We start from the raw sequence: 21,178 nt of genomic DNA on the forward strand, positions 1-21,178 counted from the left end.
CCTTCCAACAGCAAACCAGCTGTCCATGTGGAAATCCCGGTTCTCTCGGGTCACCGCAGCCAGTCCCACCAGAACAATAGCCAGAACAGTGACCTACTTTCAACGCAGCGGGATACTCGTGACGTCACGGGGTCTAGTAAAAACATGCCACCTGTGGACAATGACGGCTTTACAGTGATGCAACATAGGCGCAAGGCTAATGGAAACACCGTCGGTAAACAAGATCACGACCGGAAGAAAACGCCAACACAAGTGGGGATAAAGAATGTGTCTACACTTAAAACGGTATCTAAACCAACCTTCAGAAGAACTAAAGCATTATTTGTTACAAGGTTTGATCCATCTGAGAATGAACAGGAAATTACCGATTACATTTCCAATTAACTGAATCTATCCCAAGTGAAGGTAACCAAAATAAGAACAAAATTTAATTCCTATGCATCCTTTCATATTTCTGTTTTGGAGGAAGACTTTCCAAAGATCAATAACATTGTTTTTTGGCCGAGTGGGTGCTTAATTAGCCCTTTCTACGGGAAGTTACACCCAGATCAAATAATTAATGTCTCTGAATCAACGAATCTGACTGAAGTCAGTAAATCCAGCCCACAACCCTTAATTGCGTTTGTGCCTGCATCCACATCTACCTTATCTACATCAGCTCTATTTCATCCCGGGTGTCTGGAGGAACACCTCTACCTTAATATTTCTCCAGCATTCAGTTTCTAAGGAGTGTGTCATTTTTTATCAAAATGTCAGAGGACTAAGAACCAAATCATCAGTCTTTTCTGACAACATTCTTTCGTCTGATTATAAAATAATTTTTTTAACTGAAACCTGGTTCCACGAAACGAGTATAAATTCACATTATTTCTCGGACAAGTATCTTATATTTAGAAAGGATAGAGATTCTCTACTGACATTGAAAAAACATGGTGGTGGTGTTCTAATAGCGGTAAATAAACTTAAATTTGCTTCAGTTGAGCTAATTAATACACTTGATTATCCTGGTGTGGAAGCCTTATGGATTAAAATTAAAAGTAATTCAGCTAAACAAGTTATTATTGGAACTATCTACTTACCGCCTAACACATCGTTAACTACCTATTTATTGTATTTTGAATATCTTGAAGACAAACTTTCGTCCCTTCAAGATGAAATACTGATCCTTGGTGACTTCAATGTTCCTGGTATCGACTGGTCCAATTATAACTTACAAGTGAACACTAATCGTAAGGCACAGAGTCTTCTCAATTTCACTTCTAGCCTCTGCCTTATCCAATACAACACTCAGCCTCCCCCTAATCTTTTAGATTTAATTTTTTCTAACTCATCAAACTGTGAAGTGTCTCAAGCAACTGATCCACTCGTAAAAGAAGGCTTCTATCATCCAGCATTATTTATAAAATTAATTTTAGACTCTTTACCATATAAGTCTAATTCTTTGACTAATTTCAAAAATTATAAAAATGGGGATTATCTTGGTCTCTTTAGTTCCATAAAAAACTTTGATTGGTCTTTATACTATAAATCTACCGATATTAATTTTTTAGTGGATCAAATCTCTAACTGCAAATGTAACAGTATGAATGAATTTATTCCTGTTATTTCTAACAAAGCTACTAAATACCCTTGCTGGTTCTCTAGTGAATTAATATTTAATCTAAAAGCTAAAAACCACTTCCATAAATTACAGAAAAGAAACATGACCTACTATTCCCAATTTTCTTTCTACAGGAAGCAAGTTAAATATCTAATCAAACGTGACAAAACCAATTGAACTCGGCATATTAATAACAAAGTAAGGTCTTACCCTAAAAAGTTCTGGCACTATGTAAAAATAATGAGAAATGGTTACAGTGAAGAGTATTCTCTCAAGGTTAATGATGATGTGTCTTCTGACCTGGTTTTGCTATCTAATACCTTTGCTGAATATTTTTCAAATGTATATTCATTCACCTACTAATCAAAATCATAATGTTAATGCATCAACGTCCCTTTCTAAATCCTTATTTACTATGATGTAACGAATAGGGGTCAGGTAGATGCCTGCTACTTTGACCTTGCGAAAGCATTTGACACTGTTAACCATGATATTTTACTCAGTAAACTTGCTAAATTTGGTTTATGTGGCAATTTTGTAACCTGGTTTTCCGACTACATTCATAATATGTGCTTTTTTGTTTCCATCACCAACAGTTATTCTACATATTTTAAAGTTCCATCTGGGGTCCCGCAGGGTGGTACTCTCTCTCCATTACTTTTCAATATTTTCATAGATGATATTACATTTGTACCTAAACATTCGAGTGGTGTATTGTTTGCCGATGATTTTAAAATTTCCAGAAGTATTAACTCTATCAATGATTGCATGTTACTTGAAATTGATACACATGAAATTAATAATTGGTGCTTATTAAATTTAGTAACTCTTAACACAAGTAAAACAAAAATTATCTCATTCACAAGGAAATATCATCCTGTAAAATACGATTATGTTCTTAACAATAAAATAATCCCAATCACTTCTTCTATTAAAGATTTAGGTATACTACTTGACTCAAAATTATATTTTCACTTGTATGTAAATTACTTAGTTACTAGTTCCAATAGAACATTAGCATTAATCTAATATATTACTTTCTATGCTACAAAAAGTGACTCTCTTCTTTGTCTTTATTTATCACTTGTTAGGTCTAAGTTATAATATTCTTCAATTATTTGGAATTCAATTAATGATTCTGATAGCAATAAATTAGAATCCATTCAGAATAAATTTTATAAATTAATTAAACTTAAAAACTTCTCTCAGCTTACAATAGATTCTCTTTCTGAATGCAGTATCTATCTGGATTATGTATTTATTAAAAACTGTTACTGTTCAAAATTGAATTGAAGGTTCATTCTTGATAATACTGGCATTATAATTCCCCAATTTAACAGCCGTTTAACATCTTCTCTATGTACATATCATAAAAAGAATGATATAATTTTTAGACTTATTTCTAATTTCAATAAAATTGATAATCTTAATCTGTAAAAGTGTAGCTATATAATGTAATTATTTTTTACATAAGCTGTAACATTGCAAAACCCTGCCCTCCAATATAAATAATTTTCTTTTAAACTTATTTTGTATGTGTAAGCAGTAATAAGTCAAATGTTTTTTGAGTGATGTATAAGTTAGGAAACAGTATATTCAGAAATTATGGATACTAGTATATGTTATTTTCACCTGCTATGTTTTTAAGAAGGTATTGATTATTTTATTAGACATTTTCTATCATTAGTAATTTTTATGAAATTATTCACAAATGAGCCGTTGTACTAGATTTTTACCTGTTTAGGCCTACTTTTTCAGGTTTTTTCTCAATAAGTTTAATTTTGTAAAGTAATTCGTATTATAATTATTGATCTTAAATTTTATTAACGTGTTGTAATATAATTATAAATCACGGGACTGTGTCTGGGCTTGTGTGATGGTTAGAAAGAGAGGCATGAGAGGCCTGTAAGTGGGAGTGAGAAAGGAACAGTACTTCCCCGCCAACCGAGATAAAGACGGTAATTCCCCCCCTGTATGGGAACTGAGTGATAACTGCTCTCTCACGGTGTGGGAGAGAGAACGAGAATGGAAATCCCCGATTTCGATGTGAAATTGAAAAGAGACTGATCAGGGGAAGCCCAGAGTTCTGTATGTAAAAGATTTTTTCATGTGTTGTAACTTGTTCTGTAATTGGCTGATATCTGTAGAGTGAATGAAGCGTGCGTGTGATTGGTTGGTGAGGTCATGTGACGTCTACTCCCTGCGTGGAGGAGACGAGTTCATGAGATCACCAGTCGTCTGTCGAACGCTGGACGAGTAGGTCGCGTTCGATGGCTTCTCGCTAAATTATCATGTAATTTACGAAGAGATAATTTCACGTTGGTGGTTGGAGCCAGGCCTATATTTAAATCAACCTAATTTTCTTTTTTTTCGTTTTGGATATAACTTAATTAGAAATTGCGGCCACCTTCGTAGGCATGTTGGCTCGGGGCGGAATTCGTTTTCGCTGGGTGCGGTCCTCTTCGAGGTCGTCCCATTTTCTTGTACTTGCAGTAAAACATTACTGAAGGACTCAATCTACGCGATTATTTTCCGGTAATTTCTCGTCATGCGAGCTACCAGCAGTTTTTCGACGGGCAGATATATGTGTGGAACGAGTGAATGAACTATTTTAAGTGTTTGGATTCGTCGGGACATTCTGTTTAGAAAAATAAAAATAATAAAAAACATCAAAATTTGCAATCGGCGTTCAACTGTTTTATTTTATATATAACGAACCGTTATATTTGGCGCCCGGCCGCGCGGCTTGAATTTGGACACGACCCTGAGATTAAGACGGACATTTTCGGCAATAAACAATAAATATAAACATTCTTAAAACAGTTTGTGACTACGATAACCTGAAATAACGAAAATTTACGATTAATATTGAATAGTTTAGAAGAAAACGGCAAAGTGTTTCCAGAACTATCGGCGCAGCTGAGCGGCGAAGGCGGTTTTTGTCCGCGACGAGAGTCTACGAGCGGCTTCAGCGAGTGAAGTGTTCCGGAGAAACGACGGAAAACGGTAATTCAAGGGACAGAGCGACCCAAGGCACCGTGGGACTTCAGGCCTGTTGCATCGCGGGACTTCGAGATCGTCACTTCGCGGGACGTGGGATGAATCGCCGATGATAGCAAGTGGAAAATTTAAGAAACTGTATTATTTGTATTGGTTTAGAGAATTTAACTTGTATTTGTGTAAAATTTGGTAATTTGTGTATGTCAACATGGATAACGCTAGTACAAACAGCAGCGAATCAGATTTCATGGGTTTTCAGGAAAATGTAGAAAATTCCGAACAGTCAAATCCAAATTTGGAAACAAGTTTAATAGAGCAAGATTTTTCATGTCGACAGGAAAAACCAGTAAACATGGAACATCCTGCCGAACTAGGTCAGGATATGGAATCTCACACGATTAGCAGCCCAGTTGAGGTTATGGGGGGGTCAGAGATGTTACACAGATTAATGGAAATGATCCAAGGAATAAAACAAGACATAGTACAAGGGATGACAGAAAAATTTGAACAAAACAACCAGAAAATGGAACAGGGACAACAGGAAATGACACAGAAAATTGAACAGGGACAGAATGAAACCAACAACAAAATAGATCAGGCAATTCACAAAATTGAGGGAAATTCACAAGAGATTGCGAAGTTAAGGAGCGAAATAGGCACACAGTTGCGACAGGAATTTGGCAGGGTGGAGAACAAATTTGATGACTTTAAAATTAAAATTAATGAACAGATAGCCACGTGTACGAACAAAGTAGATGAATGTGCAAATGAAGCAAATGTAGGAAAATGTGAAAGGGAAATAATAATGTCAAAAGAAAATGTTGAAGTTATTGTGCATGATGTACATGAGCAGGTAAACATTGAGAAAGAATGTGAAAAATTCCTACATGAGGGAAACAGGGAATGTTTGGACAACGTAGTTGAAAAAATTAGTAAATTCAGAGGTAATACACACAGGATCTGGATTTTGTGTAAACAAATGGAAAGAGTGGAGAATGAGATGAAAGCATTCTCAAATACACTTAAGGACGAATTTGATGAGGAAGTATTCAGTGAATTGAGTTTGACAGATTGCGGAGAAATGATAAAGGGGAAATTTTGTCAAAATGTAAACAGTAATGTACGAAGATGTGGGTTGTGTGTATTGAATATTGTACAAACTAAAAATTTTGCCCTGATCCATGTGAGAAAAACTGTGCAACATGGTCAGAGGTTTTGGGTGTGGAAGCATGTGTACAGAACTATCGCCGAGATAGTAAACAGTTTTTTGTTCTGTTCAAAGGCAGAAGAAAGACATGGTAAATGTAAAGGAGTGATGCAAAATCTGGAAACAGTGTGTTTGGACTTGTTTGGCCCACTGCCAAGATGGAAGGGTAGAGTCAAAACCAGTTTTGTGGTGTTTGATGTTTTTTAAATTTTTTGCATTTTTTTTGCCAATTTTTGTAAATGTTTTTCAGATTTTTTATTTTTTGAATTGTATACTTTTAATAATGATTGGTATCTTGTAGAGTTTTTGTATTTTTTTTTGAAGAATAGTTATGGTGTAATGTAGGAATGTACAAAATATTTAGGACAGCAAATTTTTAAGATGAATAATAAGGATTTTAAAGAGAAGGAAGATAAATACATCAAAGTTAATGTGAATATTTTCTGTTGTAATAATAATAATGGTATAAATTCTTTTTTGAGTAGACAGTTATTAAATATTATGTGAAAAAATGCTTTACATTATGAGAATTTCATTGCACTTGGCTAATGTTTTGAAGCGCCCGCCGCGCTTCTGTGACGTCATCACCGTGCCGCAGCCTTCCTTTCCTTCTCCCCTCTTAACCCCTCTCCGCCTCAAGGTGCCAATTTCCCCTTCCCTTTCTTTCCCCCTAGCCTCTCCTCAATTGTAGCGACTGCAACGCCATCTAGCGAATAGTATAAATGAGCGCGTATAACTTTTAATTGTCCATTTCGTGGGTCTCTCTTGGTGGAAGCAGGTCGTCTCTGGCCCGGTCGAGGGGCAGCTCGTCTAGGTAAAATTCTTCAGGAGACGGAGTTAGTGTGTGCACACGATGGCCGTGCGAGTAACGTAAATATTAAATATGCTTGCCAGCCTTGATTTTCATGTAGCCATCCCTTTTGACTTTGACCTTCACTTAATTTATTTTCTGTGTAATATTTTCTTTTGTTTCTTCTTTCTGCTGGAAGCATTTGCTTACTCCCTCCTGCATGTGGTTTTGATTTTAGTTGCTGCGCGACTTGCATTGTCGGCAGTGGACTCTTAACTTATTTCAACGGCATCCAGACCACGCTTTGATTGCTTTTGGTTTAGAAGTAAGCACGTTAAGTGCCCGATGCCGCCCTTGTATTTTTTTTTCATAAGAGCTTTCAGCTCCGTATGACGTAATTTTACGCATCGTTTTGCCTCGATTTTGCCCTCTTTCTTTTCCTCCCAGCTGTACCCCCGACCGGAGCCATTTGGTTAAGGCATACCCCCCGTGATCTAGCATATTTTGTTTGAGCACTTCTCTGTATTACGCTTACCTAGGCTTGGCAGTGAATGTCATCATGACGAGACCCACTGAAAATTGTAGCTGTAACAAACCATGTAACCGATCCCTCGCTTCTCTCTTGGGCTTGCATTTCTGTCCGCGGGACTACGCTCTCTATGAGTAATAGATATTTAATATGTTTTTTTCGAGGAGTGCACAATTAACGTTATATTAGGTGTTGGTTTATTTTGTAGTACATAATTCCTTGCCCCTACACGTGTTTGGACCGCTCGTATAGTCTGTATGTATATTGAGTCAGTTCCTAAAGTTGTTAACAGCAACGTACGTCTTGTGAATCACGTGTGTAATGACATAATGTTCACTATGATTTTGGTCTTCGCTCGCCTCCGGGCCGTAACGTAATGCGTACGCACGTATACTTGAATATTGGTTTCTCTCCTCTCTTATAGTGTGTGGTAACTGAGTCATAATTTCGCACAGAAATTGAGCAAATGTCTATCCCCATTGTCAGAGGCGACTGTTTTATACTGCATGATCCAGGGCATGCCTAGGAAATTCAACTTGTAACGGAGAGAGAGAAAGAATATTAACTTGTTGCTTGTTGCTTGTTGTTTCGTACGACTGTAAGAGATACGCAGTAGTAGTTTGTTTGTTGAATCAGAGTACATTGGGCACAAGGTTCACCCTAGTTTTTTCCATAAGTAAGGACTCAGTAAAGACATAAGGAGTGAAAATCATTGTGAAGGGAATAAACTTCAGTAAATGTATGCTAATTTATATTTGCTACGCACATGCCTCTAGCTGGCATCGAATCCGTTGACAGTGTATGTATATGTGTTAAGTTTGCGAAATTATAACGTTGTTGAGTGCGACTCATGTTCTTTATTTGTATTTATGATTTATCACTTTCTGCTTAACTGTCTTTTCTAGCAAAGACCCCACACACGATTTTCTTGTGCCCCCATACACTTCGCTTGCATGAGTAGGATAATCAGTAGGAGTGTTTGGTGGCGCATGGATGCACCCTGGTGGTATGCTTAACTGGATACCCCCACGCTGCAAAACTGCGCTACTCTGCTCTTTAGGCAGATTATAGTGATAAATCCGTTTGTATTGTTTGTTTCGGTGCACCATGGCCGTCTCCGTGAGCTGGGTTTACCAGTTGCACAAGACCGATTTGGCGCTGCATCTCGAGGAAAATGGTCTGCCCTTGGCGGACACCGATACCGTCGCCGAGATGAGGGCGCGTTTGGTTGACTACCTGCGTAAATCCGCAGGAGCCGCATCTGAAGTCACGACCAGGCAGCCCCCAGCTGATGTGAGTCCTTCCTCGTCCTCATTTAACGTAAAACTTTTTTTTGCCGCCCTTAAAACCATCCCGTTCCTGGGTGGAAGTGATCCCAGGCAGATCTTAGATTTTGTGATTAAGGCTGAGAGCCTGCATAAATTAAATTTAGTTCCACTTGAGGCTTTTCTGAAAGCACTCTTAAGTTAAGTTACGGACATCCATGTACCTCTGTTAAATGAGGCCATTGCTCAGGGTACGAGCTTTGATAAGTTTAAAAAATCACTGGTATGTTCAGTGTGTCCGCCTAGGGTTCTAGATGCCTGTAAGAGGGAGCTAGTGTGGCGCTTCCAAAACCCAGATGAAACCATTATGGAATATGTCACGTCGGTTACCGCGTACGCGGGAGCCTTAGAGCTGGGTACCCCGGAAGAGGAGTTTGTCCAACTTATTTTGGGTAATTTGGCCCCCGTGGTGTGGCAGAACTGCTCGATGCTCGCTCCTCCCACCTCGCTCGCAAGCCTACGGACTTGGGCGGGCGAAGTGGAAAGTCGCCTTGTTTCTCTTGCTAAGTATCAAGCTGAGTTCCCGGCAAAGCGCCCCAGCTCGGTGAAAAATGACTCTCGTTTTGACGGACGTATTTTTACGTCGCAGTCCGCCCCCCCCGTTCTCACTCCCCGTAGCCCGAAACTCCGTGACGTGGCAGACACCTCCACGCCTCGTGTGTTTGACAGCCTGCCTCGCGGCGAGCGTTCTGCCCATTTCACGCCTGGGCCCGAGGCGCGGGCCGCAGCTCGCGCGGCCATGAGTTTACCGCCTGAGGTAACCGCGCCCGTGGGCTCGCGGTCCGCGACCTTGACCCAGTCACGGCAGCTAGTGACCTTGGACACCCGCCGCGGAGCCGGCAGGTGTGCCAATTGTAGCGCCTTTGGACACGTCACGTATGAGTGTACTGTTCCGCGGGTGGAAATAAATCAACGTAGATGTTTTCGGTGTAAGGCAGTGGGACATTATAGGAGCGACTGCACGGGAACTGAGAGACAGCCTCGTGCGGAAAACTAATCTGGACGGGACGGAAAAGAGGTCGTATCCGTCGGCTACTCAAAAAATCCTCTGAACCCACTCATTTACATTTCCTCCCAATTAAAATTCAGAAACATTTATTTCCAGCCTTAGTCGATACCGGTGCTACCCGGTCTGTTATTAGTGAAAAATGTTTCATCACATTAGTGCAGTTGTACCCTCAACTTTCACAACGAGTTGTATCGGATGATTCCGTAAGGAATATCGTTGTCGCTAACGGGCAAGGCATACGCACATGTAAATCTATTATAATTCATTTTAAAATCCATGGATTTTCCTGGAGTTGGCCGTTTGTCGTTGTCCCCGGGATTTTGCCGAATCTAATCCTTGGCTTAGATTTTTTGGGCAAATCACGCTGTCGACTCAGTCCCGCCAACCATGAATTGCAATTTGATTTCGCTCCTGCTGTAAAAATTCGTTTACGTCATGAGGTCCGCGAACCCATAGTTATGAGTTGCAATGATTCCGATAACGCGATGCGCGATCAAGCCATCGCCGCTCTCGTGCGGGAGTTTCCTGACGTGATAACACGTAAGATCGGCAGATGTGACATCTTGCCTTTTCGTTTTCATGTTACCGACGAAGTGCCCGTTTTTGCCAAATATTTGAAGGTTTCTCCCCCTAAGCTGCAGGCCATGCGCGCCATTATCGACAGATTACTCGCTGCCGGCGTCGTTACCCCTTCGACATCCGAGTTTTGCACCCCTACTTTTTTGGTTGCTAAGAAGGGGGGCTCTGAGTGGCGCCTTGTGCATAACTTTAAACCTCTCAACAAGAAGGTAATTCATCCAGTTTGGCCAATACCGACGGTAGAGAGCGCCTTACAACACTTGGGTAAAGCCAAAATATTTTCCATCATCGACCTCAACGACAGTTACCATCAATGCTTGCTTGATCCCGCCTGTAGAAAATACACTGCCTTTTCAACCCCTTTTGGCCACTACGAATTCAACAGAATTCCGATGGGTGTAAGTTTCGGGAGCGAAGCCATGAGCCGTGTTCTGGACCATGTGCTAAGCGACCTTAAATACAAATTTGTTTTTAACTATATCGACGACATAATTGTATATAGTAATTCACTTTCAGAACATCTTGATCACCTTAAGCAAGTCTTGGCACGTCTGAGAAACGCGCATCTTACTGTTAATCCACATAAAATTTCCTTGGCACAAGACTCAGTAAAATTTTTAGGCTATGTAATTTCAGAAGGGAAACTTCACATGGATCCGGATAAGGTCGCCCCCGTGGCTACTTTTCCGCGTCCAAAGACTTTGAAGGGAATTCAAAAATTTCTCGGCATGCTGGGGTATTATGCGCGTTTTATCCCAGATTTTGCCACGATTTGCGCGCCGTTGAATCGGTTGCGAAAGAAAAACGCTGCTTTTGTTTGGGGTGAGGAACAGGAAACGGCCTTTCAATCTCTAAGAAAATGTTTGTGTTCCGCCCCCGTGTTAATTCTCCCCGACTTCAATAAACGTTTTGCCCTGCAGGTTGATGCTTCCTCAGTAGCCCTTGGAGCCGTCCTCGGACACATGGAGAACGGAAAATTGAGACCAATTGCTTTCGCAAGTCGAACCCTCTCAGAGTCAGAGCGCCGCTTGGGCACCTATGAGAAGGAGGCCCTTGCGTGCCTTTTCGGACTCGAAAAATTCGAGTGTTACTTGGATTGTAGAGAGTTCGACCTGTATACAGACAACCAGGCCTTAAGTTGGCTGTGCAATCATCCCTCGCAGCTCGGGAAGCTTGGGCGTTGGATACTGCGGTTGTCAAAATTCCGATTTGTAATCCATCACCTAAGAGGTGCGGAGAACGTTGTGGCCGACAGTTTATCTAGAATGTTCAACCCGGATGATTTTGAAATTGATAACCCTTCCCCCCCGGATGCGGTTGAGTTTATTTCGGTGTGCAAAATCTTCCCCGAATCCTTCATAAACCTGAAAGCCTGCCAGCAGGATGATCCTGCATGTATTCGAATCCGGAACGATTTGCAATGTGGAATGGCCTTACCCTTTGCCGAGAAGGATGGGTTGTTAGTGTATGCTGGCCCGTCAGGACGAGCTCAGAAAGTTGTCGTCCCTGAAAAACTTAAGGGTATGATTATCACATATTTCCATGCCTCACTTGTGGGTGGGCACATGGGAATAGATAAAACGTATCGTAAAATTGCCCAACATTTTTTCTGGCCTGAAATGCGTCAAGACGTGCGCGATTTTGTACGCGCCTGTATTGACTGTCAGCTATCAAAGCCCCCACACAATGCTAAAGTAGGGCTTTACTGTGCCGACGCTCCCGTCGCCCCTTGGCAGGTTCTGCATATTGATATTTTCGGACCGCTGACGCGATCAAAAAAAGGCAACGTATGCTTATTAGTAATTCTAGATATTTTTACTAAATTTGTTGTTTTAACCCCCCTTAAAAACATGAAGGCGTCGTCCATAGTAAAAGTTCTTAAGGAACAGGTGTTTAAAATCTTAGGCCCGCCGTGTATTGTAGTATCAGACAACGCTAAATACTTTCAGTCGAACTTATACAAAAATTTCTTGTTTGAATTCTCCGTAAAGCCGGTGTACAGTTCACCGTATTTTCCACAGGGAAATATGAGTGAGAGAACCAACAAGGTTCTCAAGGGAATTTTCACTTCGTTCTACCGCGCCGACCAGACTCTCTGGGACGCCGATCTTGAACTTTTAAATATTGGTTTGAACGCAGCTCATCACAGTTCTACAGGGCATCCCCCCTCCGTGCCTTTCCTGGGGAGGGAACTTACCTTACCCTTGCTCAACCAGTGGGGGTTGCCACCTGTCGACTCTAGTTTGTCAAGTGTAGAGTTAGATCGTGTCTTGGAAGACGTTACTAAGAATTTAGCTAAGGCTAGGGAAAACGTGGCACGAAATTATGATGCAAAAAGGGCAGCCCATTCATTCGCTGTTGGCGACGTTGTGCTCTGCCGCTCTTACGTATTGCCCTCATTAGCGGCTAGCCTAAACGTCAAACTTTTGCCGCCCTATGACGGGCCGTTTTTGATTACTAAGTTTTTAGCAGCTAACACTGTTCAGTTACAGCTAATGAGCAATAAACGTAAGTGGCGTAAGGCACACGTAACACAGCTAAAGCGTTTCATTCAGTGATTTAATGCAACGTTTTGGCGGCTAGTGGAAACCTTCAGATACTTAAGTTTTTTTTTTTTTTTTTTTTTGGTGTGTGTATTACTACTTTAGGTATGTTTTCTAATTAGATTGTAGAATTGTTAGTAACAGGATACAGTGTTCAGTCGCAGTTCAGTTGATGATTACAGTTTCCTTCAAGCGCGCGCGCCTCCTTTCTACCCCTCCCTTGGGCTGTGCGCGGACAACTCTACGAGAAGCCTGCTACGTCTCTGCTTTGCCGCTGCCCCTCCGCCCCCTACGCCGCCAGCCCTTGACTGCTGCGGGGTGAGGAGACTGTTGGACGGCGTGGAGATCTGGTGACAGACTCTCCGCTGTTCGGACGCCACCGCCGCCGCGGTTCAGCTCTAGAGGTATTCTCGGCCCGCCAGAAGACGTCTGCGGGAAGGATGCTGCGATGTCCGCCACTTAGCGCTGAGTGGCTGAGACGAGGAAAAGCGCCGAGCGCTGCCTGAACCCCTTGCAACCTTGTACCGCCAGAATAGGTCACCTGATACGGCGCTTATCGTTTCTCTCTTTCACTTCAGAAAAAATGGAGGGGGACCTGTCAGCGACACGTCGGACGCGAGTCGCCTGTATTCTACTTGTGCAGCACCAAGGAGATCGCGGTCCCCTGTTGGAGCTGCCACCCGTCGCACCGCTGAAACGAACACGTTGCTGCCCCCTCCAGCGGCACGATCCGGCTAGTTTCAAGTCATTTCTACATCGTCTGAATCAAGGCGTTCGCAAGATACAAGAAGTTGGCTCATGTCACAAACACTGAACTTCAACACGACTTTAAGCTCGGGCTCACAGGGCAGAAGACTTCGTAAGGGGTGGGGGTTGAAGCGCCCGCCGCGCTTCTGTGACGTCATCTCCGTGCCGCAGCCTTCCTTTCCTTCTCCCCTCTTAACCCCTCTCCGCCTCAAGGTGCCAATTTCCCCTTCCCTTTCTTTCCCCCTAGCCTCTCCTCAATTGTAGCGACTGCAACGCCATCTAGCGAATAGTATAAATGAGCGCGTATAACTTTTAATTGTCCATTTCGTGGGTCTCTCTTGGTGGAAGCAGGTCGTCTCTGGCCCGGTCGAGGGGCAGCTCGTCTAGGTAAAATTCTTCAGGAGACGGAGTTAGTGTGTGCACACGATGGCCGTGCGAGTAACGTAAATATTAAATATGCTTGCCAGCCTTGATTTTCATGTAGCCATCCCTTTTGACTTTGACCTTCACTTAATTTATTTTCTGTGTAATATTTTCTTTTGTTTCTTCTTTCTGCTGGAAGCATTTGCTTACTCCCTCCTGCATGTGGTTTTGATTTTAGTTGCTGCGCGACTTGCATTGTCGGCAGTGGACTCTTAACTTATTTCAACGGCATCCAGACCACGCTTTGATTGCTTTTGGTTTAGAAGTAAGCACGTTAAGTGCCCGATGCCGCCCTTGTATTTTTTTTTCATAAGAGCTTTCAGCTCCGTATGACGTAATTTTACGCATCGTTTTGCCTCGATTTTGCCCTCTTTCTTTTCCTCCCAGCTGTACCCCCGACCGGAGCCATTTGGTTTGAGCACTTCTCTGTATTACGCTTACCTAGGCTTGGCAGTGAATGTCATCATGACGAGACCCACTGAAAATTGTAGCTGTAACAAACCATGTAACCGATCCCTCGCTTCTCTCTTGGGCTTGCATTTCTGTCCGCGGGACTACGCTCTCTATGAGTAATAGATATTTAATATGTTTTTTTCGAGGAGTGCACAATTAACGTTATATTAGGTGTTGGTTTATTTTGTAGTACATAATTCCTTGCCCCTACACGTGTTTGGACCGCTCGTATAGTCTGTATGTATATTGAGTCAGTTCCTAAAGTTGTTAACAGCAACGTACGTCTTGTGAATCACGTGTGTAATGACATAATGTTCACTATGATTTTGGTCTTCGCTCGCCTCCGGGCCGTAACGTAATGCGTACGCACGTATACTTGAATATTGGTTTCTCTCCTCTCTTATAGTGTGTGGTAACTGAGTCATAATTTCGCACAGAAATTGAGCAAATGTCTATCCCCATTGTCAGAGGCGACTGTTTTATACTGCATGATCCAGGGCATGCCTAGGAAATTCAACTTGTAACGGAGAGAGAGAAAGAATATTAACTTGTTGCTTGTTGCTTGTTGTTTCGTACGACTGTAAGAGATACGCAGTAGTAGTTTGTTTGTTGAATCAGAGTACATTGGGCACAAGGTTCACCCTAGTTTTTTCCATAAGTAAGGACTCAGTAAAGACATAAGGAGTGAAAATCATTGTGAAGGGAATAAACTTCAGTAAATGTATGCTAATTTATATTTGCTACGCACATGCCTCTAGCTGGCATCGAATCCGTTGACAGTGTATGTATATGTGTTAAGTTTGCGAAATTATAACGTTGTTGAGTGCGACTCATGTTCTTTATTTGTATTTATGATTTATCACTTTCTGCTTAACTGTCTTTTCTAGCAAAGACCCCACACACGATTTTCTTGTGCCCCCATACACTTCGCTTGCATGAGTAGGATAATCAGTAGGAGTGTTTGGTGGCGCATGGATGCACCCTGGTGGTATGCTTAACTGGATACCCCCACGCTGCAGTTTGTTTAATGTTGTGTCATGGGAAGAAGCTAACTGAAATTTATTATGAGTTATTTTTTTTTTTTTGAAAATGATATAGTTTTGAAATGATTTATTTTAAATGAAAATGCAACATATTGGTGATGATAAATGTTTGTTTTGGATTGAATGACAGGGTGTCAATATCCTATATTAAAGGTATGAAATGTAATACTAAACGTTAATGAATAACAGTCGTCGAGTTTTGAAGCTGCAGAAGCAGTTGTGTGTTCATGATGGCCAGAGTTTAGGTGAATTTTTTGTATTGCCCTAAATAAGCAGCAGATGTTTTTTTTTGTGTAATGTGGTTTGTGAGGCAGCTGGGGGGCCAGGAGGTTAATTTTAAATATGTTTCCGGCATGGAGTCCGATGTTTTTTTTTGCAAGGGTGTGTCCCTTCTCCTTGGTCGCTCCCACCCCTCATCAAGGTTAATTTTATGTGCTGTTGTTGCTGAAAGGGGAGATATGTTTTGAAACCTAAGGAAGGGCATTAGTTCATGTAATTAGTTTTTGAAGAATAGAAACATACGTCTGTATCTTAATGAAGTATTTGTCATGCCATGACTATAGAATTGTCAACTTGTTGTTTGTGGAAATTTAAGTAAGATATCTAAAGCTTAAAATTTGATGTGTAATGTCAAGTGCAGTGTATATTTGTGTATAGCTTTGTATAATTTTTTGTTTCTAATTTCATTAATAGGTTAGCCGAGCTGACTAGCAGCTAAAAGGGTTTTAGTTGGGCGCCCCTTACCTTTCGGCTAGCTCAGGAGTTAGGAATGATTGAGAAGGAAGTTGGAGGAAAAAGAACTGTATTTTTTATGTGTGATGATAATGATGTTTTTGTGTATTTTTTATATTATGATTAATAATAATAGAAGATGTAAGTGAATAATGTCAAATGAAAATGCAGTATGTTGATACAGAATTAAGTTTGCGTGTATTTGGTGTAAATGCTAAGAGGTGTAACATTTGAATAAGAAAGTTTGAATATGATAAGTGATGAGGTAGTTTGTTATGAAAAAGTTTTGAAGTTTCAAATAACTAATTTAATGTTTTTTGGAGTTGTATTTGTTGTGGAAAGTTTACTAGGAATCTGTGTGTTAGGAAATTGATGCATCTGTTTAGAAATTATAGTTTATGTGTTATCATGTTGAGCAGACTAAGTATGAGTTTGAAATAAGTTTTATCCAGTGGTTGAAGTTATGATAGAGGTATTGGTAAGATTCTTAAAATGTTAGAAGTTTTTTTTTTTTGCATGGAATTAGGAAAATTTTGTGTCAACAGTTTTGAAGTAATAGTGTTGTCAAGTTTTTGTTAGTGCAGATATGAAGAGTGGAGATATTGGTTGATTTGTGGGTTAAAGTGGTTGTTCCAGGGGATTTGAGGAGTTTATCATGAGCAGCAGAGAATAACAGTAACAGCGGTTTTTTAAGGGATTTTAAAGGAGATAATTTGTTTGGAGGTTATTTGTCGTCGTCGTTGAGGTTGGAAGTTTTTATCGTCGTTGAGAAGTTTTATCGTCGTTAAGGTGGTCATGGAGACGTAATTCCTGGAGTTGAAGATTTGTTGTCGTCGTCGAGGTTTCTGCCGAGTTGTAAGTTTTTGAAGATGTTGAAGTTTTTGTATTTGTCGTCGTTGAGGTAGTTATGGGGGATATTACAGCTGGTGTTGAGGTTCCACGGTTGTAAAAGTAAGTTGTTCAGAGTTTTTTGTTGTTATTGAAGATTCTTCGTTGACCAGGGGGTGTCTGCTTGAAGCTTATAGAGAAACCAGTTTCAAAGTTATTTGTATTTTGCACTGATGAGAAGGAGATAACCGTTTGTGGAGAGTTGTTGACATTTTTGTAGTAAGAGAGATGTTTTAAAAATTTGGCTTTTTAACAAAGAATTGATGTTGTTGCAATTTTTAAGTAACAACATTTTGTATTTCTATATAAACAAGGGTAGTAACGACTAAATACATTTATTTCTAAGGATGTTTTTGTATTTATTTTGTACAAGTTAGTTTTTCACTTTTGTAACTTATCAATTAAATGTAGTGTTAATTTAATTGAAAAGTTGGGGGGGTTATGTAACATTGCAGAACCCTGCCCTCCAATATAAATAATTTTCTTTTAAACTTATTTTGTATGTGTAAGCAGTAATAAGTCAAATGTTTTTTGAGTGATGTATAAGTTAGGAAACAGTATATTCAGAAATTATGGATACTAGTATATGTTATTTTCACCTGCTATGTTTTTAAGAAGGTATTGATTATTTTATTAGACATTTTCTATCATTAGTAATTTTTATGAAATTATTCACAAATGAGCCGTTGTACTAGATTTTTACCTGTTTAGGCCTACTTTTTCAGGTTTTTTCTCAATAAGTTTAATTTTGTAAAGTAATTCGTATTATAATTATTGATCTTAAATTTTATTAACGTGTTGTAATATAATTATAAATCACGGGACTGTGTCTGGGCTTGTGTGATGGTTAGAAAGAGAGGCATGAGAGGCCTGTAAGTGGGAGTGAGAAAGGAACAGTACTTCCCCGCCAACCGAGATAAAGACGGTAATTCCCCCCCTGTATGGGAACTGAGTGATAACTGCTCTCTCACGGTGTGGGAGAGAGAACGAGAATGGAAATCCCCGATTTCGATGTGAAATTGAAAAGAGACTGATCAGGGGAAGCCCAGAGTTCTGTATGTAAAAGATTTTTTCATGTGTTGTAACTTGTTCTGTAATTGGCTGATATCTGTAGAGTGAATGAAGCGTGCGTGTGTTTGGTCGGTGAGGTCATGTGACGTCTACTCCCTGCGTGGAGGAGACGAGTTCATGAGATCACCAGTCGTCTGTCGAACGCTGGACGAGTAGGTCGCGTTCGATGGCTTCTCGCTAAATTATCATGTAATTTACGAAAAGATAATTTCACGTTGGTGGTCGGAGCCAGGCCTATATTTAAATCAACCTAATTTTCTTTTTTTTCGTTTTGGATATAACTTAATTAGAAATTGCGGCCACCTTCGTAGGCATGTTGGCTCGGGGCGGAATTCGTTTTCGCTGGGTGCGGTCCTCTTCGAGGTCGTCCCATTTTCTTGTACTTGCAGTAAAACATTACTGAAGGACTCAATCTACGCGATTATTTTCCGGTAATTTCTCGTCATGCGAGCTACCAGCAGTTTTTCGACGGGCAGATATATGTGTGGAACGAGTGAATGAACTATTTTAAGTGTTTGGATTCGTCGGGACATTCTGTTTAGAAAAATAAAAATAATAAAAAACATCAAAATTTGCAATCGGCGTTCAACTGTTTTATTTTGTATATAACGAACCGTTATAAAGCCTATAATATGTGTTATTTACTTATCAAATTTATTACAATGTCAGCAATTAGTAATTTTATTATAATGTCTATGTTTTGTATTTCTTTCATGTGTTTTATATTTTGATGTTTATCCTTAATAGGTATATTTTAAACTTTATTTGTTTGTTTGTTTGTATTGTTTATATGTTGTCCTTGTATATATATATATATATATATATATATATATATATATATATATATATATATATATATATATATATATATATATATATATATATATATATATATATATATATATATATATGTGTGTCGTGCCCACCGCTAAAGCCTTTGGCTGTTGGTGGGCATGTTACAACATTAATAAATAAATAGTAAATAAATAAATATATCAAATTTTTGCCACAAACAGGAAACTATTAATATAATCACACATGTTTGATATTAGTTTTTTAAATTTTATTGTCACATAGTGTGACTGAAGTAACTACTGATATTTAAAACTGATTTGCATATTTTAAATGCAACATTGTTACAAGTATGAAATTAAAAGACAACATTTAGTGACTTTTTTTTTTTTAGAAACAATCTGATGTTCTGGTTACATTCCAGGCTGGCCTGGCTAAGCAACCCAGAATATTAACAAGTTCATGATATGCTTGAAAAGTTTTGGATGTTATTGTGCAATGACTTTTTCAAGATTATTTTGCAGATTAGACTTTTCACCAAAGTTAAGATGAATTATTAAATTGAGTAGTTTCTCTTCTAATTCTTTTCAAATAAAGAGGTCTGAAAAGTATTGTGTTTTACTATTATTTTTCCAAACACGTCGATCACAACTTACTTTATGTCCAGATGACTTTCCATAAATATTCACTGAAGCTCGTCACTCGATTACAAAAAAAAATTTTACTGACATTCTTCACTTAAATAGTTAAGTGAAGTACCGACTCCGAGAACATGTCCCAGGGGGTGATCACGGTCACCCTGGGACAATGCTGATGCCTGGGGTCAAATTACTAGTTAATTATAGTTCAAAAGAAATACGAAACTCTGGCTGGCGCTGACCAGCAGGCATTAAATTATCTCTTCACACAATCTCATGTGAGCTGCCGATGATGCGACCGCATGCGGCAACAATCGGAGCGACAACTAGTTGCACGTCAAAGTTGCCTTCCCTTACAAAAGGAAGCAACCCCATGGGTCAACCGGCCAATCACAATACAGAACAAGGTACATGACCATATAGGGTATAATATGCTGCTAAAATTGTTCTCTGAAAGTCTGAGTCGTCACATCACACCACTGCATGGTCTGTCCTGATTGGCTGGAGAAAACACGTCCCATGAAAGTTCTAGTCTATTACTGCGCAGCCATGCACCTATGTGCTGGGTTTTCCCAACAACTCACTAACTTGAGGCGTGAAAAATAACTTACTGGCCCCGGAGTGTTGTCCCATTATCTCACCCGTGTCTTTCATTCTTCCTTTATGCTTCTAGAATATTGCAGCATCACTAACCAGAAAATGCTTTAAAACTGCAAAAATGTAATTAATCCACATGTATGCTGATTTCACTAACCAGACAACTTGCAACAGAAAAATAATAATTAAAAAAACACTCGAGTTTATATACAACCACCACAAATAATTATTAAGATTGCCTAACAATGTACATCTTTAAATGTCTACACAGTAAGTGAAACATGACTATAAAAATAATTATGAACCTTTAGCAAATCATATAAGCAACATCACATTCTCAGTTCAAGTGTTATTAGGAGCAGGGGGCAGGAATTATGCTATGCTACATTCCAAGATAACTTTTACAACTGTTTGGTAGCATGCTACACTTAGAAACTTACTTCTGCCATAAAATTTAGTACATATAAATTATGTATGCTTAAATTCTTACCCAAAAAACTGTTGTTGAGTGTGATTCACGACACCCCATGTAGAAAGGAATTACGGTTACACGTATGTTTTCAGTTGTTTCTTTATGAACATCAGACAACTCAAGCCAAGGATGATTTTTCTTTTGCCATGCTCTTAAAGTCTCTTGAGCACCAAATGGTGGATCTGTAAGCACAGAAAGCAATAAAAAACTATATACAAATATATAACAGAGAAATATGTACACCTATCCCTCACTTAGCACGTCTTCAGATTGCACGGATTCATTTAGCGCGATGTTAATTTTACTGCCTGTGTCTTGAATAGCACATCTGTAAATTTCAGTTAGCACGAAATCTCCACAGGCAAAAAAAACAGTCGGGTACCACGTCATGAAGTCTGTTTCAACTTCTGTAAACAGATGTGCAGTGGGATACAGTTAGCCAAACAAGGGGGGAAAAGATGCGCGCGCAGGTCTGACTACGCTATCGGCTGTTGTACAAACATCAGCTATGGCAAGTTAAATTGCAGCTATGGAGTGTAAAGAACCAAATTTTTTTACGTCCGGGCGTATGCCGCCGTGCCATACCATTGTCACCTGGCCACAGACTGGGCCGTGCACTCAGTCTAGCCAGTGGCAGGGAATTCACACAAACAAAAGCAATGTCTGCTCATTCAGCTGCCGGTAACTGTACTTGCTTGAGCACTCATAATGCATCAAGTATTTGAGACAAAACTAGAAGT

General features: G+C 39.9%; 1 protein-coding gene across 2 annotated transcripts in view; it reads right to left on the reverse strand.

The window, feature by feature from the left end:
* LOC134529674 (polymerase delta-interacting protein 2) overlaps positions 1 to 21,178 on the reverse strand; it is a 55,811-nt gene that overhangs the window by 22,871 nt on the left and 11,762 nt on the right. For both annotated transcript variants that reach the window (XM_063364014.1, XM_063364013.1), the window contains exon 5: positions 20,457 to 20,620. In XM_063364014.1, coding sequence (XP_063220084.1) covers positions 20,457 to 20,620 — 164 coding nt within the window. The remainder of the gene's footprint in view (positions 1 to 20,456; positions 20,621 to 21,178) is intronic.

Source organism: Bacillus rossius, chromosome 2, assembly GCF_032445375.1.
Source record: "Bacillus rossius redtenbacheri isolate Brsri chromosome 2, Brsri_v3, whole genome shotgun sequence".
In the NCBI taxonomy this organism is placed as follows: domain Eukaryota; kingdom Metazoa; phylum Arthropoda; class Insecta; order Phasmatodea; family Bacillidae; genus Bacillus; species Bacillus rossius.